The sequence below is a fragment of the Camelus bactrianus genome, chromosome 3 (genome assembly GCF_048773025.1).
Source record: "Camelus bactrianus isolate YW-2024 breed Bactrian camel chromosome 3, ASM4877302v1, whole genome shotgun sequence".
Taxonomy (NCBI): domain Eukaryota; kingdom Metazoa; phylum Chordata; class Mammalia; order Artiodactyla; family Camelidae; genus Camelus; species Camelus bactrianus.
In genome coordinates this window covers 108,591,829-108,613,703 of record NC_133541.1, presented here as the reverse complement: position 1 = coordinate 108,613,703, position 21,875 = coordinate 108,591,829, and the positions used below count along the sequence as shown (strand labels likewise).

The following is a 21,875-nucleotide window of genomic DNA, read 5'->3' as shown; positions in this document are numbered from 1 at the left end:
TGTCCGCATCCGATTCTGCATTAACCTCTAACACGCTGGGAAGGGTTCTGGCCCACTAACTACTAACAGGCCTTGCTGAATGGAGACCTGGGTTGGTTCTTTGCAGGGGCCTATCCCATCCTGGGTTTGGAGGCATGGAAGCTGAGAACAGATGGGCACCTCTGGGTGCACTGGATTCTGGGTCCCCCTGACCAGCCTCAGGCCCAGGGTCCACAAAGGGCAAGAATGAAAGTTTCACAGACGTACTCAGGGCAAACCAGTCCAGGGACGAATAGTACTTGGCCCCTACAAAAATGTTCGGTACCTCGGGCTGTGTCACTGACTCGCTGTGCCGCCTTTGGCCAGACTCCAGCTCTAAACTGAGGGAGTTAGACATGCCAGCCTGGATGGCCTCCAGGATGCTCTAGGATAGCGCTTCCCAAATCACAAGGCAAGGGCCGTCATTGCAGACCGTCTTAAGACACATGAGAAATGAATTGAGTTTTGGCGGGGGGACATCGATGGCATTAGGTAACACTGAACCTCACACAGAGAGAAAGCTACTCCTCGGGGATTCCATCAACCTTGCTGCTCATGTCAAAGAAGGAGGCTCAGTTTGGTGCCACATCCCTGCCACAGTTGCTGGTTTTCCTGTTTCACAAAGAGCTGAGAGAGCTAGCTTCAAGTTTAGAGCTTCTGGCTAGCAATGGTGTCTGTTAAATTTGATGATATTTTAAAATATGGATTTTTTTTTTTTTGGTTTTATGACATTTATTTTCATGGATTGTTGTCTGTTATGGTGCATGACACCAACTTTCTATTCATGATAGTGAAAGAAAGTTGTTTTCATTCATTAATTCATTGAATAAATATTTTTTGAGTGCTTACTCCTGTGTCGGGCACTGCTGTGGGCACTTGGGAAATACCAAAGAACAGGACAAAAATCCTTGCCCTTTAGGTGTATTTAAATGCACTTCAAAATGAATGCATTCAAGTAAAATAGAAAAGAAGTTGAATTAGCTGAATCAAGTTAAAATATTAGAAAACAGCATAGAGTGCACACAAATATGGAAAACTTTACGAAGATCATTCAGGAGTGATTGAAATTTGGGCAGCTCTGTTCTGGTATTTGAGAACATTTCAGTTGCCTTTTCAGGGAGAGTGTTTCTTTGAGAGTCAGGAGGGCCTTGGGGACAGGGCAGGGGTCTGAGGGGCTGGGAGCCAGTGGAGCCAGATGAGAGCTGACTCCTGGGGCAGGAGCCCGGCCACTCTTCCCTTGACAGTGCTTGCCCTGCTCCCAGGCCTGGGCCCGTCTCTCTCTCTCTCTCTCTCTCTCTCTCCCAGCTCTAGGCAGGGGTCTGTCTGCTGTGCCTTCACCCCCGCCTCTTTCCCCCCAAGCTGCTTGGTTTGGGGCTCATGGGGACAGCCCCCTCTCCCTCGCATGCTCCTCTCTTGGCCTGGCCCCCTGGGGGGCCCCCAGACACTTGCTGAGTCATCTTCTGCTTCTTGCAGCTGAAAGGAACCGTGCACCCAGCCAGGGACTTCAACCCCGATGCAGATGCCAAAGCATTGCGGAAAGCCATGAAGGGGCTTGGTAAGGGGCCCGTGAAAGGGGCCGGGCTGGCCTGTGGGGCAGCAGCTCTGGCAGTGGGCCCGACAGGGGCAAGAGCTGAGGCCTCAGACTGGGGTCTGCAGGATGGCGAGGACTTTTATTTGCTTTGAGTCTCCACCCTCCTGGAGCCTCCCACTCCCTGAGTATAGGGAGGAGGGGCATGAGGGGGTTTGTAAGGAAGTTGGCACCAGCCCTTCCTGGAGACCAGGGTGCTCCCAGGCTCTCAAGAGCATTGTCCTGGTGTAGAGGAAAGACTGGCTGATAAGGCCTGGGGTTTTGCTCGGGCTTTGCTGCTGACTCACTGTGTGACTTTGGGCAAGTCCCTTAACTCACCTGGGTCTCAGTATCCCCATGCATAAAATAAGGAATGTGGACCCTGAATCTTAAGATCTCAAATTCGGGGGGGGGGAGCGCCCCCTGCTGGTCACCCATTTCCAGGCCTCCATTTGTCCCTGGTGAGAAGACCTGCGTGTGGGTGGATGGCCGTCCTCAGGAAGGCCAGCGGGGACAGAGCATCTGGGGTTTGGCCTCCATTGCCGTCCCCGCTCCCCGCTCTGTCTAACAGCACCTCCCAGGGGGCCTTGGGTCAAGTCCTTTACCTTCCAGGCCTCATTTTCATTTGTCTCATGGGAATACTAATATCTACCAAGCACATCTGGGACTGTAAGGAGACAGGGCTAAAAATGCTCTTGACGCATCGAGTCCTGTGCCAGGTCTGAAGCTGATGGCATTAACCTGAGGGGCAGGGAGTGGTACCCTCATGCCTTCCAGAGTCAACCTGCTGTGGTTAGAGGGGCTTTCAAGGAGTTGCAGAGAAAGGACATAGGGTTCCCAAGGGGACTTAGGTTGTCTGGTTGAAAGAATTCCTTAATAACCCCCCCAGCTCTTCACGATACAGGTGTGGAAATCGAGTCCCAGAAAGAGGAGGGGGCTTGCCCAAGGGGACAGCCATTTTCAGAGCCAGGACTAGAACTCAGAGGCCCTGACACTCAACCCAGTGGTCTCTGCTCCCCCAGGGGTCTTTTTTCTCAACCTGTGGCATGACAGAAGGAAGTACAGAAAGGAATCCAGGGGAAGTTAGTGGCTTGGGCCAGAAGCAAGGCTCTTGCAGGGGCTTGGGGACGAGGCTGCCTAGCCTGGTCTCTCCCCTGACAAAGGATGGATGGGGCCCATTCCTGGGGGAGATGGGGAAGCTGGGCCTAGGCCTTCCTCTGAGCTGTGGCTTTGGGGACTCAGGGACTGATGAGGACACCATCATCAACATCATCACGCACCGCAGCAACGCCCAGCGGCAGCAGATCCGGCAGGCCTTCAAGTCTCACTTTGGCCGGGTAAGGACCTCCAGCCCTGCATCCATGCTCCTCCTCTGGTGGGCTCAGCCTGTCACAGCTAGCTCTGCGCCTGCGCCTTCATGGCAGTGGGACCTCCTGTGGCCCTGTGTTCCTGGAGTGTGTCCAGTGCTGGATTTGGGCTGCCTGTACACCCATCTCCTCCCTCCTCGTTCCTTGTGATCAGCAGCAGCTGTGTGACTGGCTCCGCTTGGGGCTGATGTTGGCATGACTTTGGCTCCGCCCTTTACAGGACTTGATGGCTGACCTGAAGTCTGAGATCTCCGGAGACCTGGCGAGGCTGATTCTGGGACTGATGATGCCACCAGCCCATTACGACGCCAAGCAGTTGAAGAAGGCCATGGAGGTAAGGTGTGGGCACCAAGGGCATGGGGTCCAGACTGTGCAGGTGCTGGGGAGGAACAGGCGTGCCTCCCAAGCCCAAGTGGGTTGGCTGTAACTCCTTGGTAGAGCCCCTTCCACATCTATCCTGGGTTGAGTTAGTTAGCTCAGTTACTTATCTCGTTAAGCCACCAGGCAGGACTTCTATTTTGTCCCCATTTTACTGAGCCTTGGGGCTTAAGTTACTTGGTCAAAGTCACAGCATTAGAAAGTAGCAAAGCTAGAATTTGGACCAAGTCTGTCTGACGCCAGAGACTGAGTTGACAACCACATGAAACTACTAGAACTTTTGGCTCCTAAAGGATTAAGAGGAGAACAGACGTTCCCTGGACAAAGCAAATTGAGACTGTTGTCCTTTTAAAGTTCCTGGACAAAAAAGTAAATGACTTAAAAACATGGAATTAGGAGAAGGATGGGGTAGACCGTGTGTCTCAGGACACTCTGAGGATAAGGCTGTCCTCACCACATGCCAGCTTTTAATAAAGAGACCATTGAAGATCTCCTTCAGATCGGAGAACCTAGGGACTGCTGAACACTGGGCAGTCACCTCCCAGGACAGAGAATGTGTCTTACTTTTTTTTTTATAGTCGTCAACCCAGCAGCTCGCAGAGACTGGCATGTAACGGGTGTTTAACAGATACGTGAATCTATGAATCAGTCAACCAGCCTTGTTCACCTCTCTCCCCTCCCACAAAGTGGGGACCTTAGAGTAATGGGTTCCCCAAGCTGCCTCAGTCCACATAGCATCCATTAAATCCAACAAATATCACTTGTTGTTTTCCTTAAAGCCCAGAACTTTGTTTCTTCTGACAAATACGTTTTTCACCAGGAAAATATACTCAAAGCAAAGAAGGAAATAGAAACCACCCGTGACCCTTCACCCACCCAGAGACCCCAGCCACTGTTACCTTGTGATGTGTGTCCTCTGTCCTTTTTATGCATTTATATATATAAGTGTTTATACTCAGATACATATATGTATATGCATTTTTATAAATGCATACTCATATACAATATATTTTTTTTAAATTTTTATTCCAAAGCATTTCTCATGGGAGGGTCTGGAAATCTTGACAAGCTGGCATGGTCAGCCTTGATTGTGCCAAGATCTGGTCTGGGGGCCGTGTCTAAGGGTAAAGAGAAAATCCAGGAAGGCTTGGCCTGAGTTTTCACCTGCGCAGTTTCTTGGAGCAGGGGTCTCCTTGGCCTGGGCCCCTCAGGCCTCTGCACGGGGATCAGGGCTGTGGTTCACATCCTCTGTACCGTGATCTTCTAGGGAGCTGGCACAGACGAACAGGCTCTCATCGAAATCCTAGCCACTCGGACCAATGCGGAAATCCGGGCCATCAACGAGGCCTATAAGGAGGGTGAGTGTTGGGGACAGTGCAAGAAGAGCCGGGCCCTGGCTCCTGACCTCACCCCACAGCCCTGCCCCGTCTCCCTTCTCCCAGGCCACGAGGCTTTGATAAGCCCCTTGGCTGTGTATCTGGGGTAAGGGTGCCCCAGACAGAGTCCCAGCAGGACAAAGGCCTGGAGGTAGATGAGGGTTTGGCTGGGAGTGAGGGAGAGAGCATCTGGGCTGCTGGAGAGGGAGGGCGGCTTCGTGGGCGCGCGGCCTGTGTGGTCACACAGGGCCCACGCTGGCAAAGCCCCATGCCTGGTTACGTGCTATGCTATAGCCATCTTGAAATTCTAAATAATTTTTTTAACGAGGAATCCCATATTATTCTGGAACACCTTAGTGTCAGTCAGAAACGTTTAAGCTCTTTCGTTTATAAGCAGCTTTAAAATGATAGAATCTCTGAGCAGGGCAGTGACATGATCAGAGCCGTGCTTCTGGGTCTAGTAACTTCCCTGCAGGAGGGAAGGTGGGAGAGGGAGTGAAGACAGGGAGGCTGTTGTATGGGAGGGGGGATTGCAGTGAGACTGAGCAGGGACAGGAGCTCAGGGAGGTGATGGACCGGTGGGCACCTCACCATCAAAACCAATAGCAAGATGGCTAGGTGCCCCCAAGAACCAGCTACAAACTCCTTCGTTCCCGCCACCCCAGCCAACACTGGTCTGGCTTAAGTCTGAGCTTCTAGGACCCCCTTTCCCCACGTCCTTCTTGACCAGCAGCTGCCCACACCCCTTTCTCTGTCTCAGACTATCACAAGTCCCTGGAGGATGCGCTGAGCTCAGACACATCCGGCCACTTCAAGAGGATCCTCATCTCTCTGGCTACGGTGGGTGAATCACGGCCCTGGGCCTGCCTGGCCCTCTGGGGCCCTGGGAGTAGGGGAAGGATTGCTGCAGGGAAGGACAGGGAGTTCAGAATCTACTTCTGATGAAGAGAGGATGTGTTGCCCTCCTGCCTCCTCAGAATCTCATCACTGAGACAGTTACTGCCTTGTGCAATGCCTTTTCCCTTGTTCACTTTTCAAAGCTGGCTTAGTGTCACCTTCTCCAGGCAGCCCTCCGTGATAGCCCTCAGCCTGACTTCTTTTGGCCCTCAGCTAACGGGACAAAGCCACGTGGGTGGCTTTTCCCTGTGTCATCATCTGGGATCTTCTGTTACCATCTCTTGAATTCCTGCAACCCAGATGCTGGGCGCTAATGCACAGCTACTGCAAGCTCACTGTGTCTGAGTCGGGCCTTGGGCTAAATGCCTTCCCGGAGGTCGTGTTAATGCTCGTGACTGCCTACCCTATGGAGGCAGGATCCTTGTCCCCCTGTTACAGATGAGGGAGAGGGTTCAGAGAGGTGAGTGTCTGAGCAAGGTCCTATGGTTACTGAGAGACAGAGAGGTTGAGTGTTTTGGGGCTGACCTTTCTTCCTTGTCCTACTATAGGGGAACCGTGAGGAGGGAGGAGAAGACCGGGAACGGGCCCGGGAAGATGCGCAGGTGAGACCCCGGCCCCCCACCCTCTCCCCAGGGACTCCAGCTGACATCTGTCCTTGTGGGGCCCTGGCCTTTTCTGAGTGGGGAAGGCGTCTGGCAGGGGCGTGGCAGGTTTGACTGGCGGACACTTAGACTCTGGGCCCCTTGCACCTCTCTACCCTTAGAAGTGAGACGATGACGTTTTCCAGAGCTTTCAGAAAGATACTTGGGAGGGTGGCACTGATCCTACTGACATTTCCTGTGCAAAGAGCAGACCTTGAGCCCTAGACCCTCAGAGCTAGCAGGGACTGACGGATTGTCCAGGCCATGTTACATTTGGATAAAATGGAGGCCCAGAGAGGGTGAATGACTTCTGGACGTCACACAGCAAATCAGTGGGCCAGTTGGAATTGACCTAGAGGGAGCAGGTCGGGGAGCTTGCTGGGAAGGGAGTGAATGTTACAGCACCATTAGAGCTAAAGGATCCTTTGCTGTAACCTGACCACTACAAAACTGCTAGAGTGTCTGAGCACTGAGTATGATGCTGGGGCTTCTTCATACTTTGATATGCCCCCTTTTTCTTACTTCAGGAAAATGAAGCTCCTTACCTATCCAAGGGTACAGTTCCCACGTGGCCATGGTGTGATTTGAACCCAGGCCATACTTAATACCATTTAATATCCTCCGGGACCCAGTAGGCTAATTTCTCTGCGGCTTCCAAACAAGGTAGCTGCTGGTGTCTGGTTGTCCTGCCCCTGGTTTGACATATGGTTGTCAGAAACTGCAGGATTCCATTCAGATAAGGTGCTGCAGATGCGTTATAGTTATGTTTATGGGGGCTGGCCTGGGAACACAGCTCCCTGGAGTGGCTTGCGGAGGTCGCATTTCATTCACTCATTCAACAGATATTTTTTAAGTACTACTATGAGCGGCCCCATTGTGCTGTTGAGGGTCTTTGAACCTGGCTTCTTCCTTAGAGCTCACCCCAAATCCGTCCTGCACCCTGAAATTCATCCTCCAGGGAATTCTGCCTGGTGCCTGGTCTACCTATAAGGCGATGCTTCTAGTTGCTGCCAGCAGGGGGCAATGGTGGGCCTCGCTGGTGGCTGCTTTTCTCGAGAGAAGGGCAGAGAGAACCTGGGTGGAGTCAACCAAGGGAGCAAAGCCGCGCCCTGCCCAACTCGGCTGCTTCTCCAGATTCAGATACTAGACCCTGATTTTAGTGTGGACTCATTTTCTTATTAGAAATATTTTATTTCTCAATAATACATATTTTGTAGAAACTTTAGAAAATAGACAAGCACCCCCCCAAAAAAACCCTTAACCTACTAGTTGTAATTATTGGTACTATCTTAGAGTATATCATTCTAGTTGTCTTATTTACATATATAAAAATGGATTTCTGATTTGTGACAGGTAAAAATGAGTATTCAGTGAATACGGTTACATATCATTTAAAAAAAGATCAACAGCATCATTTAATGGCTAAATACTATTTCATTTAGAAATCTACCAAACTTTTATTTAACCAGCCCTCTCCCTAGTAACAAAGTCTTATCACATTCATGATTGTTTTTTTTTTTCTTAGAATAAATTCCTAGAGGTGAATTGAGAATGCTGGAGGAGAATGTTTACAAAAATTGAAGACATTCGATGTGCAGAACTGAGTTCCCCCCTAAAAAAAAACTGCACATTAGTGCTTGGCCATGCGTGTTTGCTGGTCTTACACCTCCTCCTTCCCATACTCTCACTCCGGCATCTAAACACCCTCAAGCTCTTGGAAGTCTGGGTCTGTTGTGAACAGGTGACATATATATGTTCAGTGTTCACCTGTTGTCCCACAGTACTTACAAATAGCTTCCCTTTCACTCTCAGTGTCCCAGTGTGAGTAATAAATAACATAGGTGATCTCATTATTATAGACCCAGAGTGAAATGAAGAATTGTGATCATTTATAGATATTTCAATTGCCAGATTATTTATTAACATAACGGCTTTACTGAAATATAATTCATATCCGTACTGTTGACCTACTTAAAGTATACAGTTCAGTGGTTGTTAGTGTCTTCACAGTCTTGTGCAACCATCACCATGATAATTTTAGAACATTTCATCACCCCAAGAAGAAACCCGTACATATTGTAGTTCCCTCTCGTTTCATCCCAACCCCCCCCCCAGCCTTAGGCAACCACAAGTCTACTTTCTGCCTCTACAGATTTGCCTATTCTGGACATTTCATATGAATGGAACCTTATAATATGTAGCCTTTTGTGACCGGTTTCTTTCACTTAATATAATGTTTTCAAAGTTCGTCCATATCATAGCATATATCAGTACTTCATTCCTTTCCATTGCCAAATAATATTTCATTGTATGGATCTATCACTTTAAAAAAAAATCCATTCATCAACTAACAGACATTTGGGTTGTTTCTGCGTTTTGGCTATTATGAATAATGCTGCTATAAACATTTGTGTACAAGTTTTTATATACACATATGTTTTCATTTCTCTTGGGTATATATCTGGGAATAGAATTGCTGGGTCAGATGATAACGCTATGTTTAACTTTTGGAGAAACTGCCCAGATTAATTTTGGCACGAAGTAGCAAAGCTAATAAAGGAAAGCTTTGAGTTGAACATCTGGAAAATTATTGTAGTAACCCACTCACTTTTCATATTACAAATACTATAAAGATGCTTTGAAAATAACAAATATATCTGGGGGTTCTCTGATCCAAATAAGTGAAAAATCTTTTTTTTTGTTTAATTTTTAAAAACATCTCCTTTTTAAATAATAATACTAGACTTTTTAGCATAACAAGAAAAACGGTGGTAAAATACACATAACACATCATAAAATTTACCGTCTTAAGCTTTTTGTAGCATACAGGTCATTAAGTACATTTATGCTGTTGTGCAACTGTCTCCACCATCCATCCACTAAAGTTGTTATCTTGCAAAACTGAAAGTCTGTGCCCATTAAACAGTAACCACCCATTCCTGTCCCCCCAGCCCCAGCCCCCGGCAGCCACCATTCTGCTTTCTGCCTCTAGGAAGCTGACTGCTCTGGGTATCTCCCATAGGTGCAATCGTGTAGTATTTGTCCTTTTGTAACTGGCCTATTTCACTTAGCATAATATCCTCAAGGTTCAACCAGGTTGTTTTTAATATGGAAAAGTATAAATAAGAAACAGAAGCATCCCATAATCCTAGTAGCCCTGATAATGCCTGCTGGGCTTCAAAACAAAAAATAAAAATAATGTAACTTAAAATTTCAGGAAAAATAAAATGCAAAAGCTCTTCCCCCGAGTCCTTCTCCTTAAAGGTGACCACTGCCAGCAGTATGTTGCCTGTCCCTCTCGTGCGACTTCCCAGCAAGTGTATAAGAGGAAGTGTGCACTTACCTTTTTTTTCTAGAAGGAGCACCGTTGTATACAACGTGCTGTGCTTGACTTTTCTGCTTAGTTTAAATGGACACTCTCTCCTTATGAGCCCTGTAACCCAGTCTAATTCTTTTTACTAGTTGTGTGGATTTCCATTACTAGACGAACCATAACCTGTTTAGCAAGTGTTTTCTCTATTACAAAGCATGATGCAGTGAACGCCCTGTAGTATATCTTGGAAGACTTTCGCCAGTTTATTTGTAAGGGAAATTCCTAGCAACATAGTTTCTTGATCAAGTGGCAAGTGCATTTTGAATTTTAATAGACACTAATTTATATAAGGAAAAAAAGATTTCTTAAGCATTCACTTATTGAGAAGTTTATAAAGAGGATGGTTTCGATCTGCCCAAGAGAACAAAGTGGTCGGCAGAATTTCAGGGAAAGAGGCAAAGGCGGGACTCAGTCCGGTGTGCGCAGGGCTGGCTACGTTTTATCCGCGGGCCCTCCAAGTCACAGCTATTTGCCTAACAAAATAGTGTTCTAACCTCAGAGTTCTGTGCTCGGCATAATGTGGTGATGAAAATCCACCCTTGTGAGATGTCTTGAACAGCTGGCACTTCCCCCCCTGATTGGCTGCATGTCCCATCCCCTCCAGGCCTCAGCTTTCCTGTCTCCCGTCTGTAACACAAGGGGGTCCGTGACAGGTCTCCTGAGGACCCTGCAACTCTGAACATGGTAAAGGGTGCAGGGAACTCGGCACGTCTCACATCCAACTTCTTGGCGGCTCTGAGGGGGTCTCCCTAGGTTGCTGGATGTGAGTGCTCTGTCCTGGGTCCTCTTCTTACCCCTCCCGTAGACACTTTCACCATTAAAACCCAGGCCTGTTCCCATTTTGAGCTCCAGTCCCGTCCCTGTCCCACATGGTGGGACCTCTGTACCCTGAGCCAGGCTCCGTTGCCTGTACCCCAGGGCCCCCAGACACCCCGTCTCCAGGCCTCCTCTGACTCTTGCCTTCCCCTCTCTCCTCTCTCCTCCCTGCTCTCAGGTGGCTGCTGAGATACTGGTGAGTGCCCTGTTCTGCACGGATGCTCACGGCCTGAGTGAAGTCTGAGCCTGGCTGTGCCTCTGGGCGGGGCTGAGCAGGCAGAGTCAGGCAGTGATTTGGGGGCGTCCCCCCCAGGTTCTCTCTCTCCCTTTCAGGGCTTCCAGAGAACCCTGCTGGGTAAAAAATGGGCCAGGCGAGTGTTTCCCAAACTTCACCACTCACCCTCTATATGACTTGTGCAAAATACGTAGTTTAACCCCAAATGAGTTATTTTAAAGGACATTTAGTATCTATGTGACTAGGACTGATAGCTTGCCAGAAGATCATTGCGGAAACATACATACGTGGTGTGTAAAAATATGTTAATTATGTTTGCCTGCTCACCACGCTGGGGGAAACGCCGGCCAGGCCATTTTTCCTTGCACATGTGCACAGACACACTTCCCCAGAGGGGCTTTCAGAGGGGTTTAAAGACCGAAGGAGAACTCCCAGTCCCCGTGCCCAGTGCCTGTTTGCCCCTCCCCTGGGCCCAGTCCCGTGACCCTGAGGCCAGGGTGGGAGTCCCCTGTGCTCAGCTCCTGGGGGTGAGTCCACAGGGTCCCTGGGAACTGGAGGGGGTGTGGGGCTGAGGCAGGGGCCAAGGTCAGCCTCCTCGTGTAGCTGGGTTAGCCCAGCTTCTAACTGCCCTCGGCCCAGGCAGACGTGAAAGTCAATAACGACCACGGCTTTCTTGTGTCTTCCCTCCCAAATCCTTGTCCCCACCCTTGGTCTGCAGGAAATAGCAGACACTTCCAGTGGCGACAAGTCTTCCCTGGAGACACGGTTCATGATGATCCTGTGCACGCGTAGCTATCAGCACCTCCGGAGAGGTGAGGCCTGACTCCCCCCCTTTCCCAAGGCAGCAGGAAGATCCCCAAGTCTTAACAAGAGTGGCTAATTGCCCACTCGCCCACTCCTTACCGCAGCAAGGGAGTATTGTGGCCCCTGGGGATGTAGGACCCCCAGCGCCTGGTCCTGGCTCTACTGCTAACACCTCATTCGGCCTCGGGCCAACTCCCTCACCTCCTTAGCAAGCATGTGGGGTGCCTGGGAGAAGGGATCAGGCGGCTTTTGCCTCTAAAGCCAACTGCAGTGGGTTGGTAGTGGCTGCCTAGAATGCTGTGTTGAGAAGGATTCGAAGATTCTGTGTCATGAATCTTTGGCGACGTCTGCCAGGAGCAAGGCAGTGAGGAGTGGATATGGCACAAGAACCACATACATGTCTCTGAGCCACAGGCTGCCACGTGCACAGGGCACGCCTGCATGCAGTGGCCCTGACACTAGGTGATGGTGAAGTGGCCTTACCACTCAGACAGTGACGTTTTAATAAGCATGTGCCTGGCACACTAAGGTGCTTTAAAAGAACCGTCTTGGGAGCTGGGCTGCCTTGATTCGATTCTCCCACTTATCAGTCGTGTGACCCTGAGCAAGTTACTAACTATCTGCGACTTCATTCCCTTACCTGCAATGTTGGGATGTTAAATCTACCTTACATGACTGTGTGAGGGTACAAAAAATAAATACACAAAAAGCACTTAGCACAGTGCCTGGCCCCTGGTAACTTCCTCAGTTTATCGTTGTGATTACTTAACGTTAATCTCTATCCCACCTTGACTCGGGAGGAAGGGGAGGCCCAGAAAGGGGAGGGGTTCACCCAAGGTCATTGGCTGAGCCTGGGGCAGAGCTGTGACTAGGACGCATGCTCCTACTCCCCCAGCCCGGGTCCCTGGAACTTGTCTGAAGCTCTGGGGCAGTGTATGACTTGATACAGGTTTGGCTCTGAGCCTAGGGAAGGCTTGAGGTCAGAATGTTCCTGTGACAATAGTCCTTCCTGCCCAATTAAAGCATTTAAGCCTGGGCTGTGGCCATACCTGTTGCCCCTTTCCACTTTTCCAGGGCACAGCCTCTGGGTAAAGCTGGGGGTGGGGGAGGGGAGAGCTACCCACACCACCTCAGAGTTGAAGCTCACCCCCCACCTCTGGGGCTTCTCTTGGGGACAGTCTTCCAGGAGTTCGTCAAGATGACCAACTATGACGTGGAGCACACCATCAAGAAAGAGATGTCTGGGGATGTCAGAGACGCTTTTGTGGCCATTGGTAACTGGCGGGGACCACGGGAAAGGGCTGGGGGGCACAGGGAACACGGCCACATTCCCTGGATGAGTGTGGCCTTTCTAGCATCCTAAGCTACTCTAGCACTGGAAGGTAAACACTGCCACTTCTCAGGGTCTGCCCGTGTGTGATTGGCGGAGTCACAGGAAGACTTGTTCCAGGCTCGGGGCAGGATGAGGAAATAGCTCTCTAGGGCAGTGGCTAGGGGGGTTGGCAGGGTTGGGTAGGGTGCAGTGTCCTGCAGGACTAGGGTGTGTACACACACACACACACACCCTTCCCTCCTCCCAGCACTTAGATCCCTCTGGTTACTCTCTTATTGCATAATTTGGGTTCTTGACTTTGAAAAAGTCTTTCTCCTTTTGGATCTCAATTTCTCCATGTGTACAAACGGATGAGTAGATATGAGCAGAGGTCGAACTGGTTTTGATTAGCATTAGTGATCAGCAGTATCTTATTTTATTACTATAAAATACATTGGATTGTTGCATATTTTTAAAAAATCTTATCTGGAGATGTCAGTGGAAGGTTTTCACATAACTGCTGTCAATTATAAGATGCATCTTGATTTCAGGGACTTCAAATGCGGGGAAAGGTGTTTTAGAACAGACGAATCAGTTGTTAATTGTTGTGATATTGCTGTTTAGCACTCAGTGCATCTTTACCACCTGGGGCAATACCCAGGAGGCAGAGTAGCATAGTGAATCTAGGTAGGATCCCTGCTCTCCCACTTACTAGCTGTACAGCTGTGTCCTTGGGCGAGGCACAGAAAGCTATGCCTCAGTTTCCTTCTCTGTAAAATGGACATAATAATAGTATCCAGATTTAAATGAGTTAGTTACACATAAAACAGAACACTGCCTCCTGGCGCATGGAGTGCACTGATAAATGTTGCCTTTTATTATTTCCTGCCAGGCCCTGTGTGAAGTCAGTTGCACGTGGCTTTGGTTGAATCCGTACCGGCTGATTTTATCAGTTTATTTTACACAGTGGGAGGCTGAGGTTCGAAGAGGTTACGTGTCTGTAGTGGGACAAGACTCACATCAGAGGCTGCCTGAGCCCAATTCTCTTGGGTGTATTAATCACCAGAATTATTGGTCTATGGAGACACATTCAGATCTTGCCATCCTTGTGTTCCTCCCTCTGTCCTCTCCCCTCCCACCTGAAACATGTACATGTGTGCTTGTACGCATGCGTACACACACGCACTCACACACACACACACCCCCCACTCCACCTCACTCCATCCTGTGGCAGGCCCCGGGGTCCTCTGAGGCAGTTGGGCGGCCTTCAGGTTCTGGGGAAGGTTTTCAGGGTTGGTTGCAATGGATGGAAATTTCTGCCCAGTCTGTTCCTTACCTAGACTGACCGAGCTCCAGGCTTGGAGTCAGGGCAGGCTCCTTGGAGGAGGTGACACAACTGGAGATGTGGATTTGGGGAGGTAAAGTAGTGGAGGGCAGACAGGAAACTTCTCCTTACTGGGAGGACAAAGGCACAAAAGAATTCATAGAATGTTAGGAGAATAGGGGAACAGAGGCAGTGAGAGAGCAGAGGGAGACAGGAGCTTTGATTTCCAGGCCAAAGAGCTTGGAGTTAGTTTGGGAGCTACAGCAGGAGGAGGGAAGGTTGGTGTACGGTGTGATCTTTCTCACGGGTTCCCAAGTCTGCCACAGGTGGGTTACATGCCTGTCACCTGTGTGGCTCTGCCCTTGGGATCCACAACGCCAGCCTCACCTGCTGCCCTCCTCATAGAGACACTTTTACATCCAGAGTCATTCTGGCTTCCGGGTCCTGGCGTCTAATTCCTCCTCCTGAAACTGTCTGAGACACCCCTACTTGAGGTCTGTAGCCTGGGAATCCAGCAGCTGCTGAGGGCTCAAATCCACATCCTTGAGAGCCCGGTGCTGGGGTTGGTACAGCCAGGCCGGCAGGATCTGATACGGGGCTGGGTGGTAAACAGGGGCTTCCAATGAGGGAGGAGTGTGCAGCCCAGGGATTGGCACAGTGCCCTAGGTTATACTGACAGACAGTCATTCTCTGGCAGAGTGTTTTTCTCAGTAGTTCTCAAATGTTAAGCTGCACCAGAGTGGGGTGGCCACCATCCAGGTTTGTACTAAAACCAACAGTGTCCCAGGCAAAGTGGGGTGAGTTGGTCACCCACCTTCAGAGTCACAGATTGAGCACACCCGGGGTGGGCCACGAGATTTTGCTTTTCTACCAAGTTCCCCAATGATACTGGTGCCTTCTAGGAACTATACTTTGAAAACTGCTGCTTGAAACATTTCTTGAATCTGAGTCTCTAGGGTGGAGCCTACAACCTGAGTTTTAAACAAGTTCTCCTTTGATTCTGGTGCACTTAGAAGTCTGAGGCCCTGTGCCTTGGCTTCACCGGCGGTTTCTTCCCTTTGAGTCCTCCACCAGCCTTGGTTAGCTGCAAGCACCGTAGCAGGAAGCGAGTCGCAACCCAGCGAGAGCCAGGCCTAGAGATGAGACAGAGGAGGCGGCATCAAGAAGGGGGAGTGAAGGCGTGGGACACGGGTGTGACCCTGGCCCAGGGTGCGGGGAGAGGGGGTCCTACCTTTGTAGCAGCAGCAGTTGCCCGTGGTCTAGGCACACCTCCTCTGACTGAGCTCCTTGCATCTCTTTCCTCTTCCTACCAGTTCAGAGTGTCAAGAACAAGCCGCTCTTCTTTGCTGACAAACTTTACAAATCCATGAAGGTAAGAAAACCTGCTTGCTTGTTCCTTTCCCTTTGAGCATTTCTGCCCCCACAAACAGATGTGCTCCATCCCCCAGATCAAGGCTTGTGGCTGCTTCCACCCATTTGATATTTACCAGCCTCCGCCCCACGTCTGGCTCTAGGGTAGTAGTTCTCAGTGGGGGGTGACATTACCTCTCTAGGGAACATTTGACTACGTTCAGACGCATCTTGGTTGTCACAGCTTGGGGAGTGTTGCTGCTGGCATCTATCTGGTGGGTGGAGAGCAGGGGTGCTGAGCATCCTGCAGTGCACAGGACAGAGCCCCACGCACAGGATGATCTGGCCCCAGATGCCAAGGTTAAGAAACTTGTTCTGGGGACGCAGAGCTGAGTAGGACAGTTTCTGCCCCCTTGGAGCTCACATCCTCCTCGGTGACACAGTGTCTCCTGTGACAGATGATCACAAAAGGAAGCAAGTGCTCAGCTCTGGGACTAGCCCTGGCTTCCTGAAAACCCAGGCCACTCTGGCCACCCTGCCAGCCCTGCAGGTGGAGTTCTAGCTGTTGAGAGAGCCCAGGCAGGCTGCCTGGGACCCCTCTCAGCCTGCTGTCCCCAAACATGACAGCCCTCACTGTGTGCTGGCTCTGACCCTTCAGCTGGTGTTCCAAGCCCCCTGGGGACAGAGGTGGGCCATGGCTGCCCGTATGTTCTTTGTCCCGTATCTCCTTCTTGGGCCCTGTAGTAGTTTCCCAGAACTGCTGTCACAAATTGAGTGACAACAGAAATGTGTCCTCTCATGGGTCTACGGGCTGGAAGTCCAAAATGAAGGAATCAGCAGGATTGGGTCCTTCTGGAGGCTCTGAGGGAGCCTTTGTCCCAGGCTCGAGTGGTTGCCTGGAATCCTTGTGTTTCTTGGCTTGGATGCATCCCTCGGTCTCTGCCTTTGTCCTCACGTGGCCTTCTATTTGTGTGTGCCCTTGTGTCCTCTTCTTACACGGACCCCAGTCATTGGATCCAGTGCAGTATGACCTAAACTAATGACATGTGCAAAGACCCTGTTTCCAAATTAAGTCACATTGGAAGGTTCCAAGTGGCCATGAATTTGGGGGGCTGTTGTTGCCTTTCTTGCCCAGTCTTTGGGACAGGGGAGTTTGGGACAGGACTGTTTGTGGAAGATTGGTTTTGGAGGGAAAAGGGAGGGGGCAGATGGACACCCATGAGTTCCTGCCTGACCTGGTTCCTCCTCCTGCCCTGTGTCTTCCTCTCGGTTGGCACCACCAGGGTGCTGGCACGGATGAGAAGACCCTCACCAGGATCATGGTCTCCCGGAGTGAGATTGACCTGCTCAACATCCGGCGGGAGTTCATTGAGAAATACGACAAGTCTCTCCACCAAGCCATTGAGGTAAGGGGTGGGCTTAGAGGTGAGTGGGGGAGAGGTGAGTGAGAGAGAGATCCCTGAGTATAGGTTAGAAGTCTTTTCTATTCCCAGTGAGTCACCTCTTAGAACAGTCAGGATACTGCTAAGTAAGAGGAGGCCTGCCCCACTGCTTATACCAAGATAAATTCCAGATGGATCAAAGGTTTATAATGAAAGATTTCTAAGTAAAACAAGAGCCTTATTTTTTATTTTATTTTTTTTTTTTTTGCTTTTTAAAAGCAATTTTATTGAAGTATAATTTACATCTATAAAATTCACCTGTTTTAAGGGTATAAGTCAATGATTTTCAGTAAATTGAATGAGTTGTGCAGCCACCCCCACAAGCAGTGTTAGGACGTTTTTTCCGCCAAGATCCTTTATACTTGTCCACCTATTCACGCCCCCAGCCCTGGGCAACCTTCCGGTGGCTTTCTGTCTCTGTTGCCTTTTCTGATTATTTCATATAGATGGAATTATGAAATATGTGATCTTTTATGTCTGATTTTTTTCATTTGCAAAGCCCGTTTTATAGCTTTGAGACTGGCCAAGATCTTAAAAGTCTGGTGCTGTACGTGGATGGCAAGACCCTGGGAAATCTCACAGGCCGTCTCACACAGACTTGGTGGAGATGTAAACTGATAGCACATATTTATTGTTTTTCTCCAGTTTTATTGAAATATAACTGACACGTAGCACTATACAAGTTTAAGGTGTCCAGCATGGTCATTTGACTTCTATACATCATGAAGTGCTTATCACAGTTACATGAGTGAACATCCATCATCTCACGCAGACACAAAACTAAAGAAATAGATTTTGTGCGTGTGTGATGGGAATTCTTAGGATTTACTCTGTTAGCTTTCATTCACAACATACAGCAGTGTTAATTATAGTCGTCACGTTGTACATTACACCCCTAGTACTTACTCATTGTACAGCTGGAAGTTCATACCCTTTGACCACCTTCGTCCTGTTCCTCCTCTCCCATCCCTCACCTTCTGGTGACCACATATCTGATCTCTGTTCCTTTGAGTTTCTATGTATGTTTGTTTGTTTGAAGTATAGTTGACCTACAACGCTATGTTAGTTCCTGTTACACAACATAGTGATCGTTTTCTATACATTTCAAAATGATCACCAGGATAAGTCTACTTATGCTATGTCACCAAAGAAAGGTATTAGTTATTGACTATATCCATACACTGTACATTTCATACCCATGACTTATTTATTTTGTAACTACAAGTTTGTAGCTCTTAATCTCCCTCACCTATTTCTTTCCTCCCCTCTCCCTCCTCTTCTCTGGCAACCACCTGTTTGCTTTCTGTATCTATAACTGTTTCTGTTTTGTTAGGTTTGTTCATTTATTTTGTTTCTTAGGTTCTCTGTATAAGTGAAACCATACAATATTTATCTTTCTCTGTCTGACTTCGTTCACTTAGCAAAACACTCTCTAGGTCTGTCTTTGTTGTTGCAAATGGCAAGATTTCATTCATTTTTTCGGGCTGAGAATATTCCATTATATATATATACCACACCTTCTTTATCCATTCATCTATTGATGGGCCCTTGGGTTGCTTCTGTATCTTGGCTATTGTAAATAATGCTGCAGTGAATATAGCGGTGCATATATCTTTTCTAATTAGTATTTTTGTTTTCTTTGAATAAACACCCAGGGGTGGAATTGCTCAGTCATAAGGTAGTTCTATTTTCAATTTTTTGAGGAATCTCCATTCTGTTTTCCGTAGTGGCTGCACCAATTTACATTCCCACCAAGAGTGCACGCAGGTTCTCTTTTCTCCACATCCTCACCAGCACTTGTTATTTGTTGTCGTTTTGATAATAGCCATTCTGACAGGTGTGAGGTGATACCTCCTTGTTGAGTTAAACTAGTAGCACATCTTTAAAGGGTAGTTTGGCAGTCTCAAAATTTTAAATGCATATACCTTGGACTTGATAAGTCTACTTACAGGAATTTATCCTCGAGACATAGCCACATGTGTTCTCAAAGACATGTAAGAGAATATTTATGCCAGCATTTTTTATAGTAGCAAAAGATCGGAAGTCCTTCACACAAAACTGGTTAAATAAATTATGGTACATCTATATGATAGAATACAATACAGCCATGAAAAAGTGTGAGGAGGCTCTATGTGCTGATTTGGGATCTTCTCTAAGTGAAATTATGGCCCAGAATAATATGAATGCCGTGCAGAGAAGGAATATTATATACATATACATATTTGTATATGCATATGGAAATTTACTGCTAGAAAATCATACAAGTAAATGTAACAGTGGCTACCTCATGATTTAGAGAATTAGGGGGTCAGGGGTGGGAGGGAGACTTTTATTCTATAATCCTTTGATTTGAATCATTTATAATGATTATATATTTTTTTAATCATATATCAAAAATTACAAAAACAAAAAAATAGAAAAATATATGATAAAAATGACAGGTGCCCCTCTAAAAAGGAAGTCTGGTCCCCCCCAGCCCTGTTGTATATCAGACATTATGATATGTCATAAACCCAGTGATGTTCACATAAATTCCTGCAAAAGCCTGATACCTAGTAAGTGCTCGATGATGTTTCTCCAAATAAGGAATGTGTTACAACACATGTGTTAATGGGGAGGGTTTTAGAGTACAGGGGAGCCAAGGGAGGAGGGAATTCACCCTGGTTGAGGCAAGAATAGAGCAGGAACACTTCACAGAGGAGGGGCATCCGATGGCAGACAGAATACAGGGCTGGTGCAGAGGGCGTGCTGGACGGAGGAATGGTTTGTATAGGCAGAAAGATGACCATGATGCTCCTGGAAGGAAAGGGGCAGATGAAGCCACAGAGCTTCACGAAGGTCAGACCACAAAAGGCCTTGAAGCCAGGCTGAGAGCTTGGACATTTTCCTGGGGATAGCGAGAGCCACAGAAGGGACAGAGCCACAGTTATGTGTTAGGGAGATACCCAGGCTGACAGCAGCTGGGAGGAGGGGGAATTGAGGCCATCAGGATGGTTTCACTCACCCTGCTCTCCCTCTGCCCCTTCCAGGGCGACACCTCTGGGGACTTCCTGAAGGCCTTGCTGGCTATCTGTGGAGGCGAGGACTAGGACCACCGGCACTGGTGGGCACCTCTGCCGAGCGACGGTCAGCAGCACCACCCGCCACCACCCAGCCTGACTGCTCCGCTCCAGCTCCAGAGACTAAGGAAGGGATGGGGCGGGGGCGGGGTGGGCTCTCGTCTTCAACTGGGGTTTAGGAAAGGCTGCTGCTCCCATGAGCCACTGAGGGCCCAGCACAGTCGCTCTTGCTCACCTCTGAGCGGCTGAAGAACCGTAACCATTGATCCCGTCCGCCTCCGCTCCCCATCTTCCTCCTCACACCTTCCTAGCTTCTGTGCCTCATCACAGCCCCTGTCCTGGTTTGGGCTTTGTCAAATTCAAAACCATACTGAGCCTTTGTCTGTGAAGTGAGTGATGTGTGTGCTTCGCATGGTGGGGTGTGGTGGCAGGTGCCAGTGGAGTGTCCTGGGGGAAGGAGGGAAACAGTAAGTGTCTTCCAGCAGTTCCGCTGCCTCCGTCCTGGTTGCTAGAGCCCTGAACCCTGGGTCCAAATACCTGGGTTCAAATTTGCGTCCGCCACACACTTGCCTTATGACCTTGAGCCAATCTCTTTCCCTCCCTGAGTCTATTTTATTATCTACAAAATGAGAGAGTTTGACAAAACGATCCGGGCTTTCTCTTCTAACACTGACGTTCTAGGATATGCCTCCACACCATTCCCTTTCCATGTCTTCTCTCTGTAAATAAAAAGAGACATGCAGACACATAAATACATTTCTAAGGGGGATCTGTTTTTGTGACCTAGAGCCTGCAGCCTGGATTGTCCTCGTTAGACCCTGAGGTGTTAACCTGCCCAGGAGGGAGTTCTGTCTTCCTACCCCTTCTGGGAATCCCAAATGGGGGTCTGAGCTTGGGTCCAGCCTGGGAGGCCTGGCCCAGCCTGCTCTCTCCCCTCTGCTGCCTGGATGTTTCTCTGTGCACCCTGCGTCCATTACAACCGAACCTAGACTTCCTCTTTTGAACTCTTCAGGGGCGCCAGATGCGATTGTGATCTGGGGAGGCCTGTGGAAAGTTTCCACTTGGTGAAGATTGGTGATAAGCAGGCGATCAGCCGCAGTTTCTCTGTCTCCCTGGCCCCAGCTCTGTTTCTGCTTGAGACTCAGATCTAAAGTTCCCCAGCAACCACGGCACGTGGGTGCCTGCTGGCTGGAGGGCTGCGCTCCCCACCCTGGCTGACCTGCCCTCTTCTGCAATTCAGAGTGTGTTTATTGCAGTAGCTGAGCCGAGAATGAGGTGGGGAGGTTGGGAAACGTGCTGTGTCTGGCCTTGCATGACCTTGGGCCAGCCACTGCCCTCACTGGGCCTCAGTATCTCCATTGGTACAGTGAGGGCTTGGACCCAGGAGTTTTGAAATGCCTTCTCTTCATCTCTGACGTAACGAGTCTGAAAGTAAGACAGTCACCTTGTGTCTTCCCCACTTCCTTCCCTCCACCAGGCCGTGAATTCAAACCCCGTGAGGGTCAGCTGAGAGCTAGTTTGGGTATTTGCCCAACTTGATTTAACTGTTACCAAAGATAAATTAACACCATGGTTCAGAGCTGTGGAGTCAGACCTTGGCCACTGACGGCCCGTGAGCGTGCCATCTCTCCGAGCCTCAGTTTCTTCATCTGTAAGACAAGGACCAGTTCCACCTAGCTCACAGCCTTCGTGGGGTACGGGAGATGACCCGTGGAAGTTTGCAGTGGGGGCCTGCCTGGCTTGGAGTCAGCTGCCAGCACCACCTGCCCTGAGCCAGGCCCAATTGTAGGAACCAGGAGGTGGCCCCCGAGATGTTTTCTTGAGCTTTGTTTTCAAGAATTTGTCAGCTGCAGATCACAGAAGCATCCAAAGACATATGAAAGTGCCTTAAAATATGCCCTGAGGGAAAAATAGGC

General features: G+C 49.1%; 1 protein-coding gene across 3 annotated transcripts in view; it reads left to right on the top strand.

Moving 5' to 3' along the window:
• Positions 1-20,334, top strand: part of ANXA6 (annexin A6) — a 46,525-nt gene extending 26,191 nt beyond the window's left edge. For 2 of the 3 annotated variants that reach the window (XM_010970006.3, XM_045506718.2), the window contains exons 15-26: positions 1,492-1,573; positions 2,828-2,922; positions 3,173-3,286; positions 4,598-4,688; positions 5,467-5,546; positions 6,152-6,205; positions 10,612-10,629; positions 11,387-11,480; positions 12,651-12,746; positions 15,422-15,480; positions 16,742-16,864; positions 19,930-20,334. In XM_010970006.3, coding sequence (XP_010968308.1) covers positions 1,492-1,573; positions 2,828-2,922; positions 3,173-3,286; positions 4,598-4,688; positions 5,467-5,546; positions 6,152-6,205; positions 10,612-10,629; positions 11,387-11,480; positions 12,651-12,746; positions 15,422-15,480; positions 16,742-16,864; positions 19,930-19,989 — 966 coding nt within the window. In that variant the 3' untranslated portion in view covers positions 19,990-20,334. The remainder of the gene's footprint in view (positions 1-1,491; positions 1,574-2,827; positions 2,923-3,172; positions 3,287-4,597; positions 4,689-5,466; positions 5,547-6,151; positions 6,206-10,611; positions 10,630-11,386; positions 11,481-12,650; positions 12,747-15,421; positions 15,481-16,741; positions 16,865-19,929) is intronic. The other variant, XM_010970007.3, reaches the window with a different exon arrangement.
• The last annotated feature ends 1,541 nt before the right edge of the window (positions 20,335-21,875 follow it).